The sequence below is a fragment of the Condylura cristata genome, unplaced genomic scaffold (genome assembly GCF_000260355.1).
Source record: "Condylura cristata isolate star-nosed mole 26May11 unplaced genomic scaffold, ConCri1.0 scaffold00005, whole genome shotgun sequence".
Taxonomy (NCBI): Eukaryota; Metazoa; Chordata; class Mammalia; order Eulipotyphla; family Talpidae; genus Condylura; species Condylura cristata.
In genome coordinates this window covers 59,068,752-59,094,780 of record NW_004567106.1, presented here as the reverse complement: position 1 = coordinate 59,094,780, position 26,029 = coordinate 59,068,752, and the positions used below count along the sequence as shown (strand labels likewise).

At 55.4% G+C, this 26,029-nt stretch overlaps 1 protein-coding gene across 6 annotated transcripts; it reads right to left on the bottom strand.

The window, feature by feature from the left end:
• Nucleotides 1-25,727, bottom strand: CCDC136 (coiled-coil domain containing 136). Of its 6 annotated transcripts, none has more exons than XM_012720913.1 (18): nt 25,552-25,722; nt 23,739-23,984; nt 23,573-23,647; nt 18,308-18,631; nt 16,007-16,118; nt 15,267-15,435; nt 14,903-15,043; nt 14,433-14,591; nt 14,033-14,203; nt 13,524-13,709; nt 11,524-11,718; nt 10,877-11,101; nt 9,186-9,671; nt 8,604-8,825; nt 7,364-7,639; nt 6,332-6,691; nt 4,762-4,822; nt 1-333 (listed from the first exon to the last, which is right to left on the bottom strand). In XM_012720913.1, exons 1-18 carry the CDS (start codon nt 25,565-25,567, stop codon nt 35-37), a joined length of 3,723 nt encoding a protein of 1,240 aa, XP_012576367.1. In that variant the 5' UTR covers nt 25,568-25,722; the 3' UTR covers nt 1-34. The 6 variants fall into 6 exon arrangements, with proteins under 6 accessions (XP_012576367.1, XP_012576371.1, XP_012576372.1 ...); XM_012720915.1 differs by having other exon boundaries at nt 248-333; nt 4,762-4,868; nt 25,552-25,725; XM_012720914.1 differs by lacking the exon at nt 4,762-4,822 and having other exon boundaries at nt 129-333.
• Between the last annotated feature and the right edge of the window lie 302 nt (nt 25,728-26,029).

Sequence of the window (26,029 nt, the reverse complement as noted above, 5' to 3'; positions counted from 1 at the left end):
TCAGTTGATATTTAATTACAAGGAACCCAGTTTCTCATACAAGGCAGGAGATGGGAGCCGGCAGCTCCCCGTGGGCCTTTCCGGCTTGGGTGACAGGTGAAGGAGCTGGGGACACAAACATACAGGTGGGGCAGGGGCTCTGGCACAGTGTGTCCTGCCCAAAGCCGAGGGGAGGGGCCGCTGGGGGTGTGGCCCCCCATGGCGGTGGGGGGGTGTCTGCCATCACTCCATGAGGCAGAAATCTGTCTCCTGCGGTCGCATGTTGGGTAACACATACAGGGCCACCGCGGCGATAGCCAAGAACACCACAGGCTTCCACATCCCAAACATGTTCTGTAGGACCAAAGACAAGCGGTGAGTGCCCGGCCTTCTGAACCCTGCCGCGTCAGACCCTGCCCACTGGCGCCAGCGAGAAGGCAGCTCTGGAACACCATGGCCTAGGCCCTCTTGCCTCCCGGGAGCCACTGGAGTCAGTGTGGCCTCAGTCCGGGCACCCCCAGACACCCTGCACGGCACTGTGCACGCCTGGGCTGGCTGCCTGAACTCATGCCTCAGTTTCTCCCTCAGGAGAAGCATGAGCTTCCTGTGCTGCAGATGCACGCGTGGGAGTCAGGCTTCAAAGAGCACCCAGTTGGTGGAGGGAGGATGGGATGCTGCAGCAAGGAAGAAAAGGGTAAACCTGGGCCTTTGAGGGTGGCAGCGGCTCCTCACTAGCTTACGGAGCACGGACTCAGCGGCCAGAGGGTGGGAAAGGGGATCCAGTAGAGAAACTGCAATGCGGGCCCTGCCTGGTGGCACAACGGGCTGAGGCACAGCACTACGGAGCTAGACGCAGCCAGACGCAGCCACTTCAGCGCGAGTTCAGTCCCTGGCCGGGGAGGGACCCACATGGCGCGGCTGACCCCTCCTGTCCCACCCGCTGCTCCCCTAGCAATGTGCTTCATCCAGCTGCCTGTTCTGCTCCCCACGCTGTCTCTGATGAAGCCTCTCACTGCCCCTGCCCCTCTGGCCTGTCCCCCATTTGGGTGTGCATACATAAGTAAATCTTTAAAAAAGGAAAGAGAGAAATGGCATTGCAGAGCCAGGCAAATGTGAGGCTCTTAGGCAGCTCAGATCTTTTGTGGAGAATGATGCAGGTTCATGGAAATTCCAGGAAGCCTGAAACGGCCATGGGGGCAAAAGCCAGGGTCATTATAATAATACCCCCTCCGCTGGGGGTGTGGCTGGCTAGAGGACCCGAGGGCACGGAGCGAGGGGAGAGTCTGGACAAGAAAGTACATCCTCGGAGAAACAGTACTACTGTACTACTAGGAAGACAGCGTTGGGTTGGCGCCTTAAGTCGTGGTGACAGAAGAATGGTTTTAGGGGAGGACAGAGAAGAGAACACATGGGCATTCTCAGACCTAAAAAAAGAGGATTTTAAGTCCACTAGGAAGAGAAAGGCTGTAGAAGTAGGTAGCAGGAAGACACGTGATGGGGAGCAAAAGAACGTCAGAGATGGATATACAGAGTTTCTCATCTATGAAAATACCGAAAGGGGAGTGGGAAAACCTATTTTGCATGCCCAGATGCTTCCATCCTGATGTGTGCTGCTGAGCGTGTCTCAGGGGAGGAAGCGACCCCAGGCCCAGGCAGCGAGCGAGCTGGCCTGGAGAGCACAGGGATGGTCTGGGTGTCGCCAGGGGCCAGTCGTGTCAGGCTTCCCTTTCGGACTCGATGACTGACTGGCAGACGGAGGAATCGTGTGTTTAGACTTAATCAAGGTATCCGAGGAGAAGTTCCGTGACATCCTTGGAGGTCACTGAGCAATGACAGCAGCAGGATGGCAACAGTCTATGGTCACTTGTGAAGCGATGAAAGCCCCTAGGGAGGTGACACTAAGGGGCGCAGCCCTCACCATAGGGGGATGGACACGCGGGCTGGCCGCCGCAGAGGGGGAGGGGCACTTGTCAGGAAAGTGGATGTCTGAGCCACAAACCACCCTTAAACCACAGGGTCAAGGATTTTTCAAAACCCCAAACTTGGGCCTTGCTGGTAGCACAGAGGGTCAAGTCTCAGCGCTATGGAGCTACCCACAGCCACTGCAGAGTGTGATCCCCAGCCTGGGAGTGACCCACATGGGGCAACAGACCTCTCCTGTCTTCCCACTGCGCCCCTCAGCAGTGTGTTTCAGTCAATCGGCCTGCTCTGCTCCCCACTCTGTCTCTGGGGAATCCTCTCACCGCCCCTGCACCTCTGGCCTGTACCCCAGTTCTTGGATGCATAAATAAATAAAATGAATCTTAAAAACAAAACCAAGAAGACTAAACCTGCAGTTTACACCAATGGACTACGTTTACTAGGGCTGAAGAGAAGATGCTGTCTTAGATTAAAAAAACCTAATTCGAGAGGCCCTCCCTGGTGGCGCAGCGGGTTAAAGCACAGCACTAAGAAGCTTAAGCCACTTCCGCATGAGTTCGATCCCCACCTGCCCCTGAGGTGACCACATGGCGCGGCAGACCTCTCCTGACCCGCCCGCTGCTCCCCTCAGCAGTGTACTTCGTCGATCTGCCTGTTCTGCTCCCCACTCTGTCTCTGGTGAAGCCTCTCACCCTCTGCATCTCTGGCCTGTACCCCAGTTCTGTACGAATAAATAAATAAATCTTTAAAAAAAAAACAAAACCTAATTCGAGAAGAACCGAGACCAGGAGAACTTGGGGAACAGGAAAAAAAAACAAAAAACCTAATTTGATTAAGTTTTAAAAATCAACAGCATGTAGAGAACGGGGAGCGGACACTCTCCAGATGCAGAGCGCCGGGGGCATCCCACCGGAGACACATCTGTGGTGCTAACAGAGAGAGCCCATATGATCCGAGGCCTCGTAAATGGAAGCCTGGGGTCTTTCTCACTACTTGGAACCAACCAAGAGTGATCTTTCAAAGTGAGGAGCGCTGGTGAGGGGAAAGCGGACTGGAATTTTATCTGCCGCTAATCGTAAATCCTTAGAATCTGGTTCCTGGTTCCTGGTGGTGTCGCATAACCTCTCTAAGCCTCAGTTTTATCACAGAGTGATAGGGAAGGATAATAGTGCCTGGCCTGTAGGGGATGCTGCCAGGACTGCATGAGTGAACATAACGGGGGCGGGGTGGGGGTGGAGGGAGTGGGGGGGACAGCTAGGAAGGAGCCAGGCACCGGTGTGCTTGTGTGAGTGTGTGCCCTCTGGGTCACCTGCGTGGCGGTGGCCAAGGTTGTGTTTCCGCACACTCAAACTCATCAGCTCTCACAGAAACCCTGTGAGGACGCAAGAGGTTTCGTCACCCTTTGTCACTGAAGAAACGAGACGTCCGATAATGCACTTTATCTGCTGCGCCAAAGCCTGTAAGAGGCAGAGGCGACTCGACCAGGGTTCTCTGCTCACGCCCCAGCCACCAGCTGCAGCTCCCACTGTCCCATGCCCTGGAGAGTGGGGGCAGGCGTGGGGGGGGGGTGTCCAGACACGGGGTAGGGGGTGGGGGAGCCCAGAAACGGGCACGGCCAGGTTCCAAGGGGCCCTACCGTGGCGTGGCCGTCTTGCTCTAACTGCTGGGTCCTCACTGAGTCTGGACTGGCTTTAAAGGGTTGTGATTGAATGCTTGGGGGTCACCCTACAGGAAGCTGCACACCTGGGCGTGCACGAGGAGGAAGAGTACAGGGAGAGAGACCCCTGTCCCTAAAGAGACAGACTGTCCCTAGGGAATAACTGGACTAATTAAAAGAACAAAGGGGAAGGTTGAAAGGGAGGGGAGGAGTGAAGGGGGGGAGGGAAGGAGAGCAAAGGAAACAGTGACAAGCACAGCCCCCAGGCACCCCTCAGCCGCCACGGGACCACGAATGCTTCCATCCACTACATCCCCTTCACGGGGTGTGTGAGCGAGCCTGGGGGTGGCAAGTGGCCAGGGTGGGAGCGGGGGCCTAAGAAAGGGGTTGAAACAAGCCAAGAGGGTTCCAGAAAGCAGGTGGAATCCCAGGTGTGTGCCCTGGACCGTGAGCCCACATTGTGCCTCTGGAATTGGGTGTCTTACTGACAGCAGAGTGCGTGGCCCAAGGCCAGCCAGGAGGCGCCCAGAGCAGAGCGACAGGTGAGCCTTGGTTCCCCGAGAACACGTGCACCTCTGGTCTGCAGACACTCGCAGTCTAGCCCCCATAAGGGAGCAACAGAGAGCTATAAAATATTCCCTGGCATTCTTGTTCCGATTTATCTAGAAACCGGGGATCCCAAGCCAGAGAACTTTTCGACAGAAAGTACAAAAACCATGGTGGGGGTCTCAGTTCCGTTGTCCTCCAGGCTGAAGGACAGAGTGAGGCTGCCCACACCAAGTGACCCTGGGAGATGAAGCTCTCCAGCCCGCCTCTCTCACCCAGCGGGCGAGGCGGTGACTCCTTATTTCACAAAGCAACAGTGATGAGAACTCGGCTCTGACGTTAAACAAAACAGAGAGACCCCGCTGGCCTTGCCGAAAGCAGCAGCCCGTAGAAGTCATCAGGCAGCTGTGAACATAGCAGAAGTGCTGGGATCATCCCGATTTTTCCCAGAGGACAGAAATGCAAACCGGGTCAAGAGTAAGGACACCCACTCCTTATGTGTTCGGAAGACAAAGCTGGGAGATGTCACAGGCCAGAGTGTCACCTGCTGTGGAGTCGAAACAGCAAGAAGCCAGTGCGGAGAGAAAAGGGGAAGAGGCCAGGCCAGGACACCTGCAACCCCCCTCTGTCCCTGAGAAGGAGAGGATGCGATTCAGTACCTGCATTAGGACGATGTCTCAGCCCACCAGCACCAGAGCAAAGCCGATATGACCACCAGGCCTACAAGAGTCAGGGAGAAGATGGGGGGGTTGGAGGCAGGGGGTGGCTGAACATATCCATGAGGAAGCAGCACGAGGAGAGACCGGGAGGTGAGGTGGTATGAAAAGACATAAACACATGAATCCGACATATAATGAAGATGAGAAAACAAAGGGAAAAGAGAAAGATAAAGAGGTTACACGCGGGTAGGCAGAGCAAACAGGTGCCAGCTGGGCGCCTACAGACATGCAAAATTCAATGGGGTAGGCAGCAGCTGGGCCCTGATCAGGTGGGGGGGGCCAGCTCCTGGCCTGTCATCTCTTGGGAAGCGGGGCAATCTGTGCCAAGACCTTCCTGGTGGGCAGCAGCTCTGGAAGCAGCCGCTGAGAGGGGAAAGCTGGGCTCTCCGAGAGAGGGGGACCTGGCCCTGGGTCACTCTCGGAAGAGCCCGCCTCCTGCAGGGCCCAGTCCTGTTCACGTCTCAGGACGCTGGACTCTGGGCCCTGTGATTCCCTGGGAGCCTGCTGCCTTCCTGGCGAGACAATACGCCCTGACAATGAAGCTAACAATGAAGAGGGGCTGATTCTTCGACTACAGCAATCTTCCCGAGAGAGATGTGTGCTCGCAGGCGCTCACATGTAAGACAGGAGAGCGGCCTGCAAAAAATGCAGGACCCATGGGGGCAGAGGGAAGCCTCTGCACATAGGCATGAAGGAGGCACTTGACTCTGAAATACAAAAATCAGGTCTGGTGTTCAGAAACGTGGCGCTCAAAGACAAGGAAACCTGTGGCTCGACCAGTGTCCAGTGGAAGATGAGGAGTTCACAGAAATATAACACCAGGGAAGGGGCTGCAGCTGCTTCTATTTTTACACATCCTAAGTGGCCCCCCTGCCTTGGGTTAGCAGACCTCGGCCAGCACTGCAGACTGCACTGCCGGGAAATTCCAGTTATCCGTGCAGTGGACTGGGACAGCCCACAAGGGAGACGAGTTTTCATGCCTTACGCTTAGAGGCTCAGAAAGAAACTGTCCTACAAGCAGTAGCAGGTGTCAACCAAGAGGAATACTTTTGTAGAGTGGCACGTCACCCAGGGGACTCCACCCACCTCTCTAGATCCAGCAACTGAAGGGTGATTCCACTGGTCAGTGCCCCTACTGAGCAGGCTGAAGTAGCTGGAACTGTCTCTCCTGGTGTCCCCAGCCCCCACCCTCATGCCCTGTGGCCAGCACCAATGTCCCCACACCCCGCAGCAACACAGCAGCAACCAAGGCCCAACCCCACAGGGGCTCTGAGGACCTCAGCTTGGCTCCCTCCGGGAGAGGGCCTGGGGTGGTGTCAGTTGCTCCTCAGCACACTGCCCTGGGCCTGACACTTCCCGCAGAGGACATGTCACCAGCCACGTCTGCTTCTCGGAGTTCGCCGGCCTCTCCGCCTGCTGAGGTCCAGCTTAGGCCTGGTCACCCCAAACACAGGGGCACCAGAGCTCAAGAGCCCATTTCCCGCTCGATGCCACCCTCAGCAGCGGTTACCTTTTTACTCTCAGAAATCTTGAGGGCGTTGTTTTCCTCGGAAGTTTCAGGGCAAGAGCTGTCCTCATTCTTGTCTCCCTCGCCGTCACCCTCATCCTTGTCATCCTCACCCTCATCCTTGTCGTCCTCACACTGCTGGGGCTTTTCAAATACTTGCTCCCAATCTTCCGTGGACTTCAGCCTTGCAGGGTCTGGTGTCTCCGTAGCTATTTCATCCCAGGTTTCCTCTGCTTCCTCAACGTCTTTCTTTTCCTCCTCCTCCTCCTCCTCCTCCTCTTCCACGTCCTCTGTCTGGTCCTCTTTGGTCAGACTATCTAAATCCGTTTGGGGGGCTTTGTAGTACAGCACCACCTCTAGACTCTGCGGGGCGAGGTAGGGGGTGGGGAAGCTGTCACCTGCGGGGAACCCTACCTTCCTGCCTGGCTGCACTGTCCGGAGGACCCCTACACTTCCCCCCCCCCCACCGGGGCAGGGGGGGTCCGGGCCTGGGCCGGGCGCCTGAGCCTGGTGTGGAGGACGGTCACTCCCACCCTCTCTGGACTGGACACCTATGTGGTCATCAGCCATTTCAAAGAGCCACCAGAGTTGAAGACTCAACGGCCGCCTCCTACCCGGCGTAGCCCCGTGGCTGGCTCCTTCCTCACCCAATCCTCTTTCACTGGTCAGCGCACAACAGCCCCAGCAACTTCCTCTCGCCATCTGTCGGGTCCTTCTCTTGGGCACGTGACCCAGGAAGAACAGGGGCTCCCCCAAACCGGGCTGGGCTGACTGTAGACGGCGTCCAGCCTCGAGGCTATGGAGCTCTGGGGCTGGACCCCCCTCATCGGCGTGGTCTGTACGCTATTGTCCCCCACTTCGCAGGAGAAGAGAGCACCGCATCGCCACTCAGGTGGACTCAGTCTATTGCAGGTACCTTAGCGCTCCCAGAAGCGTCTCTACAAATACTTCACCTGGCCTACCGGCGCCGGGGCGGTTTTTCTTCCGGGGCTCGCCTCTGCCTCTGCTCACCCGGCTGCGGAGACTCCTACTCACCTTTCCGGTCTCACAGCTGACCTCGGAACTCTCTGGGATGGTCTTGGTCTCGGTGGGCTCTCTGGTCCCGCTGGCGTTCCTGTTGCTGTTCCTGTTGCTGTTTTTCCCACCGGTGGTGGATGACAGCCTCCGCTCCCGGAGCTGACGGAGCTCTTCCTGGCAGCACTGCAGCTGCCCCTCCAGCTGCTCCTGCACGGCCAGCAGCCGGCCCTGCTCGTCCATGCTCGCCTGGTACTGCAGCTGCAGCTCCCGGAGCTTGGCCTGCAGCTCCTTGATCTGTGGGTGGTGGAGGGCCAGTTACTGTGCCTGACCCGGACAGGCAGCCTGGGCCCTGCCCGGGGGGGGGGGGGGGGTTTGAGGGCGTCACGGGCTCAGAAATGCCTCCGAAAGCTCCGCAGAAATAGACAATGGGCGGAAAAAAAAAAATGAACCTGGAAAGCGAGTCTCTGAAACTGTTTGACAAACCGCTTCGACCTGACTTGAGGGATGTGATGATTTACATCTGAGACGATCAGAAAGGGGCTGGCTCAACTTCTGCTTTTGACACAGACCCTGCCTGGGACCTGAACCTCAGCCTTCCGGCTGCCGCTCTTCCTAATGGGCACTCTGGGGCACAGCTGGGGCCGCACCCGAGCCAGGGACAGGCTCCAGCCTAGCCCCGACCTCGGACTCTGCCTCCGTCAGAGCCCCCGGCTCTCCTGGAGAGGGGTCAGCACTGAGGTGCCCGCTCTGCGGACCTCTGCGGCTCCCTGGCCTGAGGACCACGGCTCTCAGCTAGAGACGACGCCTGCTGCCCCATGGCCAGAGGGTGCCAAGCCCTCGCCTTGACCTCAGCAGAGCCACCGGCGGTCACGGGGGCCCTGGCTTGAAGGTGTTTGCCGTCAGGTGGACAGACAAAAACACAGAGTAACTAAAGGAATTGGGCAGGGGAAGAAACAGAGCTCCAGGTCACACAGCAAGAGAGAAGACAGAAGTGGCAAGATTCAGAGAGGCGTCTTGGTCAGACTTGCCAGGGCCGCGAGGGAGGCCCGAGGAAGCCGAGGCCAGCCCAGTGGGCTCCTGGGTGTAGCACCCTGCCGGGACCCCGGGGTCCTGGCCTGGCCGCGCTGCTGGCCGCTGGCCGGGAGGGGGCCACCACGCCCAGCTGGCTGGTACCTGTCCCCCTCGCCCAGCCTCCCTGGACGGGCCAGCCCGCTCCGCCTGCAGGGCCTGCTGGGACGCTGCCCTCTTTGCCGGTTACCTCGTTCTTGTCACTCTGGGAGGCCGCGGGCTTCTCCAGGCCCTCCATGCACTCCCTCAGCTCCCTCTCGCAGGCATCCAGCTCCTCCTTGAGGCCCTTCTGCTGCTCCAGCAGCTTTGCCATGCGCTCCTGCAGCTGGCTGTGCTCCTCCTCGCTGAGCTGGTACATGGCCTGCACGCCCTGCAGCTTGACCAACACCTTGGCCACCGTGTCCTCAAAGCACTGGGGGCAGGGCAGGAGTGTGAGCACGGCACCCCGAGGCGCGACGGCCCTCCGCCCCAGTCCTTGCTGGGCCTTCCCTTGGGTACAAAGCAGTGGCCACCGTCCTGAGCGCCCACACAGAGCTCCGTGACCGTGGGGATGAACTGTCCTGCATGTCGGGCCTCCAGGCCAGGCGGGAGCAGCCCCGTGCGTGCGTGGGCAGCGAGGGGAGGCCAGGGCCGGCGGCGGCGGGGGTGGGGGCGGGGCAGCACAGCGCTGCCAGCTCTGACCACCCCGCCGCCGGTCGGCCTGGCCGCTCGCTTGTGCCCGTCTCCACCCGGGAGCGCCTTCTCTGCCCGTCGGTCACCAGGCCACTGTTACCTCCACGTCTTTGGGCTCGGCTGGCTCCACCTCCGTGCTGCTGCTCAGGTAGCTCTTGTGATAGGTGTCGGTGCTGCTGCTGCCGCTGCCGCTGCTGGCGCGGGAAACCTTCTCGCAGGGCTCGCTGGCGCTGCTGCCATAGCTCTTGAGGAAGCTCTCGTCGCTGGCCCGGCTGCTGGTGTAGCTCCGCAAGTAGCTCTCCTTGGCGTCCACGCTGCTCTCGTAACTGCGCTGATAGCCGTCCCCGATGGGGGCGCCGCTGCCGGTCGCGCTGCTGCTCTTCAGGTAGGAGTCGAGGCTCATTTTCATAGCAGGGGACTGGACCTGGAGGATCTGCATTTCCTCCAGGCAGAGCTGCAGTTCGGCCTGCAGCCTCTTGCGCTCCTCCAGAAGCCGCCCCTGCTCCTTCTGCAGCAGCTCTTGCTCCTTCTGGCTGGACTCGTACAGCCCCTGCAGCGCCTGGATCTGCGCCATGATCACCTTGGACTGCCGGGTCGGGCGGGAGACACCACTGTTACTCCTGTTACCTGCAGGCTTCAGCCGCGCCTGTGCTGGTGCCAAGGGCTGAGGCCACTTTGCACACCTGCGTGCCGACTCTCCCGTCTCACACGCCTTCCTCAGCGAGCCTACAGGTAACTGGCCGGCTGGGATGCCGGTGCACTGGGGAAAATCTCCCCAGGGCTGGGCGGAGACATCGTGGCTCCTGGGCTCCCATTTCAGCTGCTTCTTCCACCCTCGGCTACATCTCTCTCTCCCGGAGGACTGCTGAGTGGCTGTCCAGAACTCTGGCTCCCTATCCCACCCTGTCTTCCGTGGGGTGTACCCCTTACTCTGATCTTTAGGGTCAGCCCCTCCCCACTCTACCCCCAAGCCCACTAACCCTAAAATCAGCTTTGCCTAAGAGCACAGAAAACATTCCTTCCCCAGAAGTGGTTCCTGATCTCTGGGTCACCCTGGCTTTCAGTGGACATATCTGGTGTCCCTGGCCGCGGACCAACTCACTTGGGCTTCTACCGCCACCCGGTTCTTCCTGTCCGGGCTAACATCTGAGTGAATATATTTAGCCTAAATGGAAATTAGCGCCTGGCTCTTCCTTGCCCACATTGAGACCTCAACAACCAAATTCATTCCGCAACCCTCAACTGACTTCCATGGAAATCTCTGCCTGTGGGGCCTCAGAGGCACAACCCACTACCAGGGCTGGACACGCAATGACTTGCTGGCCTGACCCCAGTGACCTGGCTGTCGCTGCCACCAAAGTTCCAACGAAGACAGTGGGGTCGGTCCCCAAAACCCGCATGCTGACAATGCTTATCTTGGAAATGAATGGTCCCAGGTTTGCCTCCTGGAGAGCACCAAAAAGTGGTAGATTTTGACCACTGAAAACTACTTCTCATTCATCAGCGGGATCACGCGAAAAGGACCACACACCTAAGAGCTGGCGCCGAGGAGCCCAAGCAAAGGCTAACCTTGGCATCTGGGAAGTGAGCTGTGGCAGCAGTGGAGCCAAACGATCAAATTACAGGCTCCCCTGTCCCAGGGGCTTGGGGCCCACATCTGGGCGGGGTCCCCAGGAGGAGCCCCTGCGGGGGACAGCCTCATCTTTGGGCCCGATCACCTGACTTGATGGCGCGGGCCCCCTCCCCTGCCCCGCTGCCGTCCCCTGAAATGTGTCTGTGCCTCTCGGTTACCTTGTTTTGACATTTTGAGGAGTTGGACTGTTTAGAATCCTCGGTATTTTGCAGCACTTCCCGGAAATGAGAGTCTTTGAACACGTGCAGCTCTTCCTGCAGCGCAAACTGTTCCTGTACTAGTCTCTCTTGATTCTGGAGTAGTTTTTTCTGTTCTTCCTGCATGCCTTGGTACAGCAGCTGCAGTTCACCCAGCTCATGTAACTTGGCAAGTAGCTCTTGACTCTGAGGTAGAGCGGATTTGAGGGGGCAGGTGCCGGGTGGTTCCCTGGGAAGCCCTCTGCCCTTCCTCCTGGGATCCCCCCGCCCTTCAGGAACCTCTGCTGGCTCTGCCCAGCCCATCTGGGGCCCAGGTGGGGTGCAGGGGGTGACTTCAGTGGTGTATGCTTGGATACATTCTATAGTTTACAAGCTGCTTTCAAGCACATTTTCTCCAGATATACTGAGTATCTAAAAGTAAAATGCTGTGCAGATTTCAGAGCACAAAATAATGTTCTAAGATGGAAAACCCTAATCAGCTACATTGAACTGTTGGGTTGGAGGAGAACGGTGAGTAAGAAAGAGGTGGTTGGTTAAGAACAGAGCCTGCTCTTCGCAGGCGCCGTCGGCCCTGGGAAGCAGCTTCTGCAGCGCCGGCCGCCGGTTACCTTCAGGCTGAGCCCAGATTTGGGCACGGGGAATGTGAGCATGTGCAGCTCCTCCTGCAGCTGGCCCTGCTCCTCCTGCATCCTCCGCTGGTCTTCCAGGAGCTGGCACTGCTCCATCTGCAATTGCCCCATCTCCTTCTGGCTGGCTTTGTACCTGTCCTGCAGCTCCGTCAGCCTGGCCAGCAGGGTGTCACACTGTGGGCAGCGGGCGTGGGGCAGTTACCTCTGCCGGCTCAGCTCCCTGACGTCCTGCACTGTGCTCTGGGGCTCATGCCACTCAGCTGGGGCTCCCGCCCTGTAGCGTCCCCTTGACTGTCTCCAGGGGCTCTCACTGAGCCCCCCCCCACAGGACTGGCCCTGAGGGGGGCAACTGGCCGCTTGGGACCACAGCTGGCGCTCTCAATTCCTCCTGCTGGTCCTTCCGAAGGAAGCCTGAGGATGGTTACCTCACTTTTCCACCTTCCCTGGCCAGCACTTCCCAGGGAGCTGGCCATTCCGGTTCCTGTTACTCTCACTCATCTCCAGGGGTTTTATATCTTATTAAGTCCCTTACCAGCAGGACTTAATTTCAAGCTGGTTCTCCTGCCGCCATTTTTCTTTTTATAATTATCTTTTAAAATCTTTAGAGGGTCCTCGCTCTAAACGCAACGGGTTAAAGCGCAGCACTATGAAGCTATTGCAGCCACTGCAGCACAACTTCGATCCCCAGCCAGGGGGCTGACCCACGTGACACGGCAGACCTCTCCTGACCCGCCCGCTGCTCCCCTCAGCAGTGTACTTCGTAGCTCTGCCTGTTCTGCTCCCCACTCTGTCTCTCGTGGGTCCTCTCACCCCACTCACCTCTGGCCTATACCCCAGTTCTGTATGCATAAAAAAAAATCTTAAAAAAAAAACAACACATAAAACCTTTAGAAAAATATGACCTCTAGATGAATTGGGGTTGAGAAGACTGAGTCCCCCATGATTCCCAACACCCTATTTTCTAATAGCAACCTAACCTCAGTCCTGTTGGATGACCAGAGAGAAAGTTGGCTCTGTACACCAGCAGGCTTCTCCCTCCCCCTTCACGAGGAGTGGGGGTGCTGGGCAAGTCATGAGCCTCCTGGACCCCTACACTGTGTGGAAGTTGGGGAAGAAGAAACATGGGCCTTGGTGTAGGAAAGCAGATGGACCGCCAGGGTGGCCCAAATAGCCCCCCAATTCTGTCAGGGGGAGGCCTTTCCCTGAAGACTCAGGCTGCTGGTAGCCCCAGCAGGGGCCACTGCCAATTTGCTGGGGGGCACCTCCATCTCCCCGGTGTTTCCAGAGGCCCGTGCACCCTCCTTCTTGCTTCAGCACCTTTTCCATTCCCTCTCTGGTGACCGCTCAACACGCTGCTCAACACAAGCTCCCCGATAATGAGCTGTCTCTCAATCACAATGGACCAGGGCTTCACTTGACCACTGGGGTCTATTACTAACGGGAAGTGAGATGACAGTGCTATCCTGTGTTCATTTTAAAGAGGGTGAAATTCAGGCTTCGAGGACTTGGCCTCTCTGAAGTCACGGAGTGACTGTTCCTGGAGGAGCCAGGAGCCAGGTCCCTCTGACACCCGTCAGCACTCCGGGCACAGGTCGCGCTTCCGACAAGAGACTCTGCAACCCGCCTCACCCAGCTAGACCTGCTAACGGGGAATGCAGCAAACGTGGGCCCACGTGCCTCTCCTTCCCCCTGAGAGATAGCTCTACAGTTGCAGCAGCCAGGCCTGAGTGTCTGTACACAGGCACGCGTGTGCGTGCAAAACCTTCAGGGCTTCAGGCTGGATCTGGAGGTACTGACCCTACAAAGCTGTGGGTGGGGCTCCACGCCAAGGTCAAGGCAAGCCACTACTTGGGGGGCTCCCGCCTCTGTTTCCTGCCTCGCCGCACGCAGTTGTATTGGAGCAGGAAGCCCATCAGGCCCCTACCACCTGTCTCCAGAGAGCGTGCCCAGGGCCGCTCATGGCTCTTGCTCGTGATTACCTGATGAACACACTTCTCCTTGTCCTCCGGGATGGACTGGCTGCTCCTGAGCTCGGTCAGCTCGTGCTGGCAGAGCAGGTAATCCTGCTCAAGCTGATCGTACATGTGTTTCTGCAGCTCCAGCTGCTCCTGGCTGCACTGGTACAGCTGCCTCATCTCCTGCAGCTGGGCGTGCATCTCTGTGCTCTGGGGCGGGAGGCGGGCCCGCGTCACCCAGGGCCGTCCGCGCCGCGGGGTCCTCCCGGTCCTCCCTGGTCCCGAGCCGATCCAGGGAAAGGGTACCCGGGACGGGCCAGTCCCTAACAGGCTCCGCGCACAGAGCTTCTGGGGTTTCCTTTGGGGGAAGGTGCGGAAGCGAGACAGCTTCTTCTTTACTGGCTGCTTGTCGGATGTAAAGTCAAAGCGAGCGGGAGCAGGCGACTCTCAGAGGTCACCTTCTAGGTAGCACCGCTGTGTGGGGCCTCGCCAGTGGCGACACCCCTGCCCGGCCACACTGCCTGGCCGGTTACCTTATCGCTTTTCTCTTGGTAGCAGGCCACCATGGTCCTGAGGCGCTGCACCTCTGCCTCATGGCTCCGCAGGTCGCTGCGTAGCTGCTGGTGCACTTCTAGCAGCTGGTCCTTCTCGCACGTGACGTTGTGGAACTCGAGCTGCAGCTTTTGCAGCTGGCACTGTAACTCCTACAGGGAGGGGCACCGGGCAGGACCTGTGCCACCCTGACCCCCTCGCTCCTCCGCTGGACTCACTCTCGGGCCCACGGGGCCTCGGCGCCGAGCCCCGCCTGCCCTCCGCTCCGCCTGGCCTCTGGCCTACGCTGGGCTGCAGCGTGCCGGGGCCTTGCAACGCTCCACCCGCCTGCCCGGGACCTCTTGGAGTCTGAGCTGCCCCCTCGCCTCTGGACACTGTTACCTTCTCGCTGGGGCTTTCTACCACCGAGCACCTCGTGACTCGGAGCTGCCGAAGCTCAGCCTGGAGCTGGAGCTGTGCCTTCAACAGCTCGTTCTGCTCATCCTGGCTAGCGTCATACTTCTGCTGCAGGGCGCACAGTCTGGTCTTGAGCTCCTCATTCTGCGGTGGGAGGATGTGACAGGACAGTTACTCTCCAGAAACGGCAGGCCCGTCTGCGGATGAGTGCAAGTCCCGGACGCAGTGTCTTGAGGTCCTCAGCGGGGATGTGGTTTGGTTTCTCCTCCGAGGTGGGTGCTCCAGGACGACTTACCATTTCTAGAAAGCGGCGCTACGGGGCGTCTCCCACTGCTCTGCTCTGTCTACGCCCTGTGGCGGGCCGAGTCCCAAGCTGGCCTCGCTCGCTCGGCGTCCTCCTAGCCTCTCTGCTCCACTCCGAGCAGGCCCTGTGCCCTCCCCCTGCGGGTGTTTACCTGCGCGGCACTGTGGGAGGTCTGGAAGCGAAGCACCTCATTCTGTGCGCACTTGAGCTCTCGCTGCAGCCTCCTCTGCTCCTCCTCGCTGGTCTGGCGGTGATGCTGCAGCTCTTGCAACTCACAACACAATTCCTTACACTGTGCGGGAGATGGAAGAGGAGAGCGGACTTACTACAGGGGCTGTGTGCAGACAGGCTGGCAGAGCACAGCAGTGCTTCTGCTGGGCTAGGTACATCGGGCAAGCCGCAAGGCCAAGCGCTGTGTCCTGCCCTGAGGCTGCCTCCTGTGCCAGCCCAGTCCTGAAGAGGCTTCTGCCCCGGCCAGAGAAGGTGGGACAGAGACGGGAAGGCCCCTCCCCTACCTTGTTCTGCATGTCCTGCATCTGTTCCTCCGCTCCCAGCAGCTGCTGTCGCAACAAAAGGGTTTCAGGATCAGGCTCCAGGAAGTCCATTTCTGACGTCTGAGACTCTGCTGATATCATACGCCGTAGTGTTTGGGACTCCAGCCACCTCTCTGTTGCTCTTCGTGTCCTGTAACCCAGAACCCCAAAGCCATGTCTGGGAGAGAGCTCTGCCTCGCCTCGCCCGCCAAGGTGGTTGGGCCTAGGCCTTCCTCTTAGGCATGGGTGGTAAAGGAGCTTCCTGCTGTGATTAACTGCTCAAGTAAACACACGCTGGAGATTACAGGACAGGCCTCCGACCGCAGTCTGGCACGCTTGGCCCTGGGCAGCCCCAAGAGTGCTTGTCTGACTGCGGCCAAGGCTGGGTCATCATCAGGCCAGCTCCAGTCCAGAGGCATTCTGCCTCAGACTGACTCTGGGGGCTCAGATCTACTCGCTCCTGATCTACTCAAGGGCAGGGCAAATCAGACATCCATGAAGTCCAGAATGGAGGGGGGCTCCATTCTGGAGCTCACTTAACTCTAGTCCCGAGACACCGGGGTTGGAGCTCCATGCTGCTAGGAGCTCTCCATAACCTGCGGATGTCACAAAGGATGAGCGCGCCCCGGGAGTGGAGCGGGGCGCCGTGAGCCTGCCACTGCCTTTTCCTGCACTCAGGGGAGCGTCCTGCAGAGTCCCGCTGCCTGCGGGTCGGGTCGTACCTCTCACTCTCCAGATCTGCAAGCTGCCCCGTGAGGCTGCTGTTGCTCTCCTGCAGGGCCCGGTACTCCTCGTTCAGGAAGCGGTACCGCTCCCGCAGTTGCTGCAGTTCTTCTGCAGGGGGACAAAGCAAGAGGGGTGAGAGCCCCGGGATCTCACTGACGAGGGCACTGGAGACCAGTCCCCAGTTCTCCTGCCTGGGACCCTTGACAGCAGAAGGCTGCATAGCTTTTCTTTTTCTAAGGACCGAAGAGATACCACATGCAGAGGCCTAGAGCACAGGGCCCAGAAAGTTCCACGCTGCAATGGGTCTTCACCTCTTTCAGGCAGCTGCCTCCTTGTCATCTTTCCAGAAGACCTGCCCCGTGTACGCATCTTCAAAACCCCCACCCACTTGAGAGTCGAGCAATTTGAGGAGCTTGTAAATGAATGTAAGGTTTGGGTTGGGAGTAATGACAGCTTCCCCAAACTGTTAGCTTCCTACTACACCTTTAGTATGCAGGGCTCAGGGGGAGCCCAGGCGTTCTGAATTTGCCTGTACTTTCTCACCGCACTGAGTACACTGGCCTGGGTGTGGCCAATAATTCTTTGCAATGCTCTGTGACCTGTGGACAGAAAAGTCCATCGCAGCAGACCCACACGTTTATCCTCAAGCATTCAGGGACCTGGAACATCCTAGCACGTGTCCCTAACCACCAATCCCGATAACCTTGAATGTTGCCTCAATACAAGCCCCTGATGCGTTTTGTTTCTTCACTGCTAAGACTTATTTCTCTCAGAACACTAATTCTACTAGTAACATGGAACACTAACTTGTTCTAGGTAGAACACAAAGCCTATCTTACCCGCACGAGAGTAACACCCTGCAAGTTACTTTTAATGTTCTCTCTCTCTCTTTATATATCAGGGCAGGTTTGTTATATAAAAAGGGGAAGGACTTTGTACAGACACAAAAGGACAGAAAGAACTCCTAATGCCCCCTCTATTCCAATCCGAAGTCCCTTGAATACTGGAGATTACCAGAGAAGGAAGGAAGGAAACCTATCTTTAATGAAAACCATTAGGGAAAAAAAGAAAACCATTAGGTTTGAAGGTATCAGCCTGGGATTCAGTTCTTGTGTGAGTGCTTTTGGCACGCAGGGCATTCCACTTACTTAGCACCGTACGGTCTTTTTTCCTTCCCTCTTAAAATCACTAAACCTTTAAAGGTTTCCAGAGAAGTTGCTAAGATTATACACAATTCCTTGGATCACCTAGGATCCTTGTCCCACTGTTAACTCATAGGTATGTCAGTCAGACTGAATAGACACTGTTGGTACATCATTAACTAAATTCTACACTTTATTCAGAGTTCTCTACATATCCCCTAAGGTCCTTTCCTGTCCCAGAATCCCATCTCGCTGTAAAGTTTTATGAACCAGTTTATCTCTAGGTACGGAAACTGTGAGGTTTGGAGAGATGATAGCTTGACTTAGTTCATCCCGCTAGTTAGCAGGGCTGAGATACCCAGGTCTGCTTGACCTGACCAAGGCTACCCACAGTGGGTGCCAGCTCCCACTCCAGACACCCTGGCCCAAAGGCTGTTCCGGAGGCGGGTTACAGTTTCCCGTTGGGGAGACTTGCCGTTCTTTGATTCCTGTGGACCGCCTCTGCTTGACCTCACCTAACACAGGGCCTCCCATTATACTGGGATCATAAATCTAGCCTCGGAAGAAAGGCAAACTCTGATGTCACGAATCCTAGCAACCAGCGGGGCGACTCACTGTCTGGAAACAGAGCTCTCTGAGTCCCTCATGCATGACTCAAACTAACCTTTCTCTCCAGCTGTCTTGTGCTCTGATTTGTTGCTCCCTGATTTCTACTGTGGGGAGGGCTAACGAAGCTTAAGGCTGGCATCCTGCAGCCTTACTGCATGCCTCCCCACCCACAGAGTGGTCCAGGCAAAGAACCATGATGCCAGAGCAGCAGGAAAGGTTCCCCAAGGTGACAAGACACCCTGACTCCCATTCCAGAACCTTAAACATCTGAGCAGGGCTTTCTCACAGTCAAATCAAAAATGCCTCAGGCTCTCCAAGAAAGAATACTGGGGTACATCTCCAGGGTGCTGATTTCTTACACCTCTGTTGAGTGGTGTGTCCTCTCAGGGTAAGTTCTTCTCCTTTACAGTCTTGAATTCGACCTGGAGATTTTTTTTCTAGCAGCTCCCAATTGCTGATCTACGACACCCCCCACCCCTCCACCTTACATCACTACCTCACTCTGCTTGGCTAGACTGGCCAGGAGGAGGGTGTTGTCTCTCCTACCTTGCATCTCAGAGAAATCTGAGGCACTTAAGCTACTGGACGGGTCAGAGTTCTTCATTTCCATTTCCGCCCGCAGGGAGGTGATCTCCATCTCGTACTCCCCCCGAATGCGCTCCATGTCATAGAGTTCATTCTGCATCCGACAGAGGTCCTCCTGCAGCGATGCTATGTCACTCTCATGCTCCGTCGCTGAGTCCTCTGCTGCCTGCCGCAGGTTCCGGATTTCAGTATGGGCCAAATGCAACTCCTGTTCTATTTCCTTAAGTTCACTTTCTTTTTCACGCTCCAACAGGGAAATTTCTTCCCGCAGGGACCTCAGTTCACCTGCAAAGCCCAAAGTTTGGGATGAGCAGGAGCATAAGTGAACAAATTTGCCATGTTTTAGAGGTCACTAAGCTAAAGGGAGACTTATACTTTTTATCTGGAAATTCCGACAAAGTCTTCTCCACCTAGTCAGAGAAGTATACCTCCATCTGTTACAGAATAAGGGGAGTACCTAAGATGCTGGTGACTGCCCGAAAGGCCTGTCATTAAGGTAGTGTCTAAATTGGTAATGATTAAATAGAATATCAAAGAAAGGGGCAGATCTGGCCCTCCCTGGTGGCTCAAGGGGTTAAAGCACAGCACTATGAAGCTATCAATGAAACTATCACCGCCACTGCAGCACAGGTTTGATCCCCGGCCAGGGTGATCATATGGTGTGGCAGACCTCTCCTGACCCGTCCGCTGCACCCCTCAGCAGTGTATTTCAGTAAATCTGCATGTTCTGCTCACAATTCTGTCTCTGGTAAATCCTCTCACCATACCTCTGGTCTGTACCCCAGTTCTGTATGCATAAGTAAATAAATCTTAAAAAAAAAAAGTGGCAGGATCTACTGAGATGTGAAAATTTTCCTATAATATATAAGAAAAATGAGACTGTTTTTTGCAAAAAGTATTTATATGTACATTGTATAATCTACCATTATGCAAAAACAAGGAAGAGGTTCTGGAGAGATCTCAGTCCCAAATCATGATGAGCTATTTCTCAGGAGTGAGACGGCATGCAGTGGAGATTTTACATTCCACATCACATACATCTGTGCTATTTGAATTTTTACAAGCCCATATTTTATAGTGTTTATAAAACAAGCATGCCAGAGCTCTCAGTATCTGAGGGGCATCTCAGGGCTTCTGGACACAGTCACCCATCTGGGACCAAGAGAATCTACACATACAAAGTAAAGGTTATGACACCAATAAAGAATTCACGATGTGGGAGCCAGGATTAGGGGATTAATCCCGGATCAATGGCGATGAGGATTACATTGGGAAGGTCAGGATCTCCCCACAAACTCTTTCCAAGGTACATTATCTATTCTCCTCCTTTAACCCCAACTCCTGCTGATTCTACTCACCACTCAGATTTCAACTTTCCCTATCTCCTCAAAAAACCAAACAATGCCCGCTATTCAATGTTCTCGTAGTACCTTGTACTTTTCCGTGTGTGTGTGTGTGTGTGTAAAACAGGTGGTCTCCCCTTACTCAGGTTCCAGCTTCATGAAGGGAAGGGAGGGAATTGTTTGGCCCACCATGAACTGTGAACCTTATGTACAGCATAATTCAGCTGTACATAAATAGGCATAAATATCTGCTGCACCCATCCAGGGGCGGGAAGCATCTATTTAAGATACTTTCACTAATTATCTGCACCCCCAGAACTACATGTTGGTTTGTTTGTTTTGTTTTTGTTTTGTTTTTAAGTAAGAATGGAGCACAGATGTTTGAAAAGAAAAATTTGTAAACATTGCACGGAAATGCTGAGTGGACAAGGTTCTGCTCTCCCACGCTCACAAGTGCAACTTCTGGGCCCCTTTCTCCTATCTTTCCTCCTCTCCTTGAGGTCTGTTCCACAGAATGGGTGGATCCTCAACTCAGAGCCAAGCACAAGCATCTCCACTTAGATTCTCTTACCTCCTTGAAACAAAGTTCTTGTATCCCCATCACTAAGCATTACTGAACAGCACAGAGGTGGTTCGCCTCTCTGAGCTTACAATCTAGTGGGGTATACCCACAAATCAACTGAACCTTAGGATAAGGCCCTATTGCTTGGCTGGGCTTGGGCAGAGAGGCTGACCAACCTCCACTTTCCTACTGCCCGTGATGGTTGGGTCTAGATGTCCTTTGGGGCCAGGCCCTTTAAAAAACGGCTTTCTCTGCTCCACTGGGGAGTGGAGGAGGGACCCCCAGCAGCCTAAGAAAGCTCTTAATTAGGAAAAGGGGTCTGCCAGACTGCAGGGAGGGGCGGTGCTTGGTGTCCTAGGGGAGGAGCTTGTCCTTGGACTGGGCTGGGAGTTGGTTGGGCTCAGATTCTGAGGAACTGGCGCCGGTTGACAGCGGGGTTGGGGCGGTCGGGGTGAGGCAGGGAACCCGGGAGTCAGGCTGTGGGGCAGAGAGGTCGGTTCTCACTCACTGGTTATAGCCTCCATCTCTTCGGCCCCCCCGCAAGCGGTCTCCCTGGGGGGGCTCCAGCCACCGGCCGCTCCCCGCCCCCGCGGGGCTGTGGCGGCCGGAACGGCCTCCTCAACACCAGCTACCACTGTGGCCGCGCGCGCCCCCTCTTGGCGGAAACGGGCAACGCACGCGCGAAAGAACGGGGTTACTTCCTCCAGCGGGGTGGGGCTTGGGGTCTTTCCCAAGCCAACAGACATCTTCCTCACCCACCCCCACCCCCACTAAATTTAATCTGGAAACAACCTTAAAGAGGAGGGAGTTGTTCTAAAATTGTATTTTCCCAGGCACTTACCTACCTGCAGCTGTACTTATTTCAGACTTCCTTCCTGTTTAAAAGAAAAACTCCCTTCTCCAAGAAAAGGTCTACCCCCCCCACAACACCCACTTACTGGATCGTTTTCTTCGTTATACCAATATGATATAGTGTGTCCTATCTCTCAAAAAAAAAAAACTCTCTTAGCTTCAGTTCCCTTTCCCTTAGTGCTCTACTCTTCAAATCATGATTACTAAAATATGTGTACTCACTTTGGTTTCCCCTCTTTTTTCTTCAACCTAAGTCAACCAGGTGTCTGTCGTCACTGACATACCTCAAAGCCTTCCATCTTGCCAACCCAATGGCCATCTTACTTGACTTAGCAACTTTTGACAAGAGGATTAGCTCCATGAAGCACTGTGCTCATGGTTTGCAGAACATGAAATGCTTCAGTAATAGCCCCTACCTCAGCCTCTTTGGCTCATTTCTCCTATAGTCGGCTTTTAAATACTTGAGTTTTCTTGGGACTGGACTCCTCCTATATCTCCCCATGGGATTTCAAAATCGCACATGGATTCAAAAACTCTCACTAAATGCTAGTGACTTCCAGGCTTTATCTCTGGCCCTGATTTCTCTCTGAGTTCTAGATTCATCTCTACAATTCTCTCCTTAATATATTTATTTAGGTGTCAATAGCCACTTCAAACTCAACATGTCAAAAACACGTCTTAAATGGCTACCCTGCTCCACAAATTTGTTCCTTACCAAGTCTTCCCCATCCCAATAAATGACACCATCACTCCTCCACTTTCTCAAGGCAACGTCGTTTTCATGCTTTCTCACCCACTCACCCCCTCTCTGGCACTTCAAATTTATTCGGAATCTTCTCCATATCTGCTGCCCTAATCCAAGCAACCATGTCTCTAGACTAACCTACTAAACAGTCTTACTGTGTTGACTCCTTTCCCTCCAACCAATCTTCATACAGGAGCCAAAGTGCTTTTCTAAAAACATAAAGCAGATCATATAACCCTCCTCATCTAAGATCTTTTCATATCTTCCCACCAAGACTAAAAGCCAGACAGCTCAGCTGATCTGTAAGTTTTGCTGGCTTCTCAGACCTCTTTTACCAGGGCTCTCCATATGCACTTTGCTTCATGACATTGGATTTTTTTCTGTCCTTCAAACTCTTGAGGCTCATTTTTTCCTCTGAGCCTTTGCAGATGCTGTTCCTTCTGCTCAGTGTGCTTGTCCCTCACATCTCTGAATTACTAAATCTTTCCTACTATTCAGGTTTTAGCTCAAATGTCACTCTCTTCAGAGGCCTTTTCTAACTAAATTCCTATCTCATCCTCTCTAAATAATTGCTATATTGTCTTCATAGCAATTATTGTCACCTAAATTTGCTTTTCTGCTTCTCCCTATTAGAATGTACTCTTCATTAGGGCAGGGGTCTGGTCTGTCTTGTTCATAGCTGGCTCTTCAAATACACAGACACTCAATAAGTGGCTGATAACGAATGAGCCCTATTTTACAGATACAAACATGAGTCTCAAAAAAATAAAAGAGTCTTGCTAACGCTCACAAGCTTGTTAAGTGGACGAGCGGGGCTGAAGAACCTAGGGGGTCTGAGACCAACGCCCACACTTTCCCGGTGTGACACCTGCCCTGCCATTTCTCACCTATGCCCTACCCCCTCTTCACTGTACACTTCCCTGCAGCTTCCTTGGCTTCTATCTTCTGTCCCCTTGTCTGTCCTTTCCCCTCTTCCACCTTTGCTTGCTCCTCTCCAGGCCTGCTTCCTTTTTTCTCCATTTTTACTTTGCTTCTGGCTTGATCTCTGTTCTCTCTGGAGAATCCCTACTGTTTTCTAGGGCAGCTCCCCTAAACCTTCCGGAAGCCCACAGAAGTAACAAAGGCTGCCTTTTTATTTGGCTGTGCCGTGCTATGTGGATGCTTGCCTTGCCGCTTCCCAGAGACAAAGGGACACAGGCATTAGAGGAAAGGGATCCGGGGTCAAAAGCTCTATCCTGGGGAGAAAAAGAAGCATTCTCATCTGCTTCTCTCAAAAGACACAGAGTTCTTGCAGTCACTTCTCATTGGCTCACTGCTCCTTCCCATGGTGCCCTTGGAGGGACAGGAGAAAGGCAGTTGGGTTTGGAATCCAACCCTGCTATCTGCTCAGGGCACTGGCCAGGACAAAAAAGAAAGAGGGAGAGGGGTGTAGATGTGTAAGGAGGAGGCTGAAGGGGTGGAAAAAGGAGTTAAGCGGAGGGAGGAGGAGAGAAGTAAGAGGGCCAGAAAGGGCAGGGGGAGGACGGAAGAGCCAGGTGGAGATGCAAGAAAGAGAGGAAATTAGATAAAGAGGAGACCTGAGAGTCAAGGAGAAAACGGTGAGACTAGTTGGGGGTGATGAGGAGAAAGCACTGAATGGGGTTATTTCTGTCTGCTGTGCTTCAGCCAAACCCTCGGGACAAAAGTCTGGCCACCTCCCCGCCAGTCCAAGTGCAGTGAATCACCTTGGAGCTGCTGGATCTGCTTGGTGAACACCTCTGCCTGCTGGGCACTGGCCAGCCGCTCGTCCTCCAGGAGCCCTGCAGTGAGAGGGGAGCAGGCTTCAGGCCTCAGATCCAGGGCGCACAGAGCCTCTGGGCCCAGGCCCTCTGGCTCCGTGGCGGCACTCACCCTGCAGCTCCAGGGAGTCATCCTCATGCTGCCCCGCCAGCTCCCGGGTCTCCTCCAGCTCCGCCACCAGCTGTAGCACCTGCGCCCTCAGCTCTTCCAGCTCCGTCTCGGTGAGGCTCAGGCCCCGGTGCTTGCCCGCAGACAGGGAGCCCAGACTGCCGCCTTTCTGCACTTGATCTTCCTCTTCCTCCTCTTCGTCCTCCTCCTCCTCCTCCTCCTCATAGAGAGCTGGGAGTAACACTTCTCCTAGGAGAGACACGCACCCGCCAGCAGGTCAGGCCTTCCAGGCCCTCCAGGCGCACTGTCCCGGGGCAGAGATGGTCTAACAGTGCCACCTGGTGTCGCCTGGGCTCCCCCAGGGAGCGTGTGGCAGGACCTGATGAGCCTTAACGTGTGAGGGTAAAATCTGGAGCTAGCCCAGCAGCCTTCTAGTCCTTTCTGGGTCATTATTTCTCATGGCCTCTTATGAATGCCTTTAAGCAAACCGAGCTCCAGTTGCTGGCACAGCCTGGGGGCTTGCAGAGAACACCTACCTCTCGCTGTCCCCCTCGCAGGCAGTGGGACAAGTAGCCAAGAAAGAATTCAGACACCGGGCGTGTCATCAGGCTAGGTGGGGTAAGAGTTACTCTTTTCGAGGTTTGTGAAAAGTTAAATTATCCATATGGCTAGTGAGAAATTAGCTTTTCCATAATAAGAAAGCAAAGCCTGTCCGTAGGTAGAGAAAGAAAACATCTGAATGAAATGATTCTAAATGCCTTACTGAGCAAACACGGGCCCTTTCAGATTTATTCTATCAGGTGGCCTCTTTGAAATGTGCTGCAGTCAAATGTTCTCCCTCTGAGCTATACACCCCCCAATCCCACCATGACATTTTCTATAAGGTATCTCCTTTTCCGCTGCTGACAGTCAGGAGGCCTCCTCTCCTTTCTTGCTGTGGGAAGTCTAAAGTTGCACTTGTGAGTAAAAGAAAACCTGCCGTTTTAGCTCATTAAGAAACTGGGGTGTGCTGGCCCCCAGCCTCTGGTTGGCAAGCACCCCCTCCTTTGCTGCAATGCAGTTCCTCTAATAGCAAACTCTTGCCTGGATGGTGACTGTTTGCTTTGGTTTAACATTCTGACTCTGATCTGCCTTTCTGTAAGAACAGAAGAACAGCAGCAGTCTTATGGGCAACTGGGACCCCTTACAGCATCTGTCCCCCTTGGGGGCGCAGAACTGCCTGCACTGAGTGTGCATAGGGGCCTGCAGACACTTCACAGGAAGTCCTGGAAAACAGACCAGCATCCTTCCAGGGGCCTTCCATGTGCCACGTCACATGGGCGTGGTGGGGACACGTGTGTCTGGAGGCTGGGCTCACCTCCCCCTCCCCAGCTCCCTCTCTCAGGCAGGAAGCTAGCCTAGAGAACCAAAGCCACCAGGCTTCCATCCGAAGTTAGTGGTGGTGGCAGGAGAATGACAATCCACATGTTCCCTTCCCTGCTTTTCAAATGAAGAGGCAGCTTGGGATCTGGGTCGGGAGGCAATGAGAGCAAACCCCTGCTGCAAGGCTGCTTCAAAGCTCTGTCCAACAGGCCTTTGTCTGGCAGCTCCCCCAGGACACACAGCCTGGTTATCTGGTGGCTAGGGCCCCAGAGGGGGGTGCTCTGAACTTCCCCCAAAGCCTGAGCCCAGAGGAGAATGGAGCTCCATCCCAAGGGTGGAAAGGGTGGAGGTGAACTGGGGGAAGGGCTCTGTGTCCTGACTCTGAGTTCTGGGGTTAAAGGGAGGAAGGAAAGTGGGAGAGGGAGAGAAGGAGAGAAAGCTTTTAAAGACTCACCCTCCATAGCTTGCATTCCTCGCCGTTCCAGAGGCCCCCATCGCTGGCCTTTCTTCCTCTCACAACCCTCCGACACCTCATAGGAGCCCAAAGTGGTCACCGTGGGGCCTGGGAGCAGGAAAAGAGGAGGGACAGTGGGCTGCTAGGGGCGTTGGGGGCTGGGGTGCAGGGGAGAGAAAGGGGACACACCTTCTAGCTTTTGGAGCCCTGGGTAGTTTTCTTTTCTTTCTTTCTTTTTTTTTAACCTAAATGGGAGTGTTTGGCTCCCGGTACCTAGCGCTGTGAGTCCCGCTTCAATCCCCCTCAAGCGGGCCAGAGGGACCCCCACCCTGCACCATCCAACTCAGTAGCTCCTCTCCCTGGCTCCACGCCCTTGCACAGAGGGGACAGGGAGGTGGGCACGTACGAAGAGAGGGGAGCGCCAGTGGAGAAGAAACTGCAAGGGAGTGAGGTGGTGCGGGGTGGGGAGCCCTCTGCT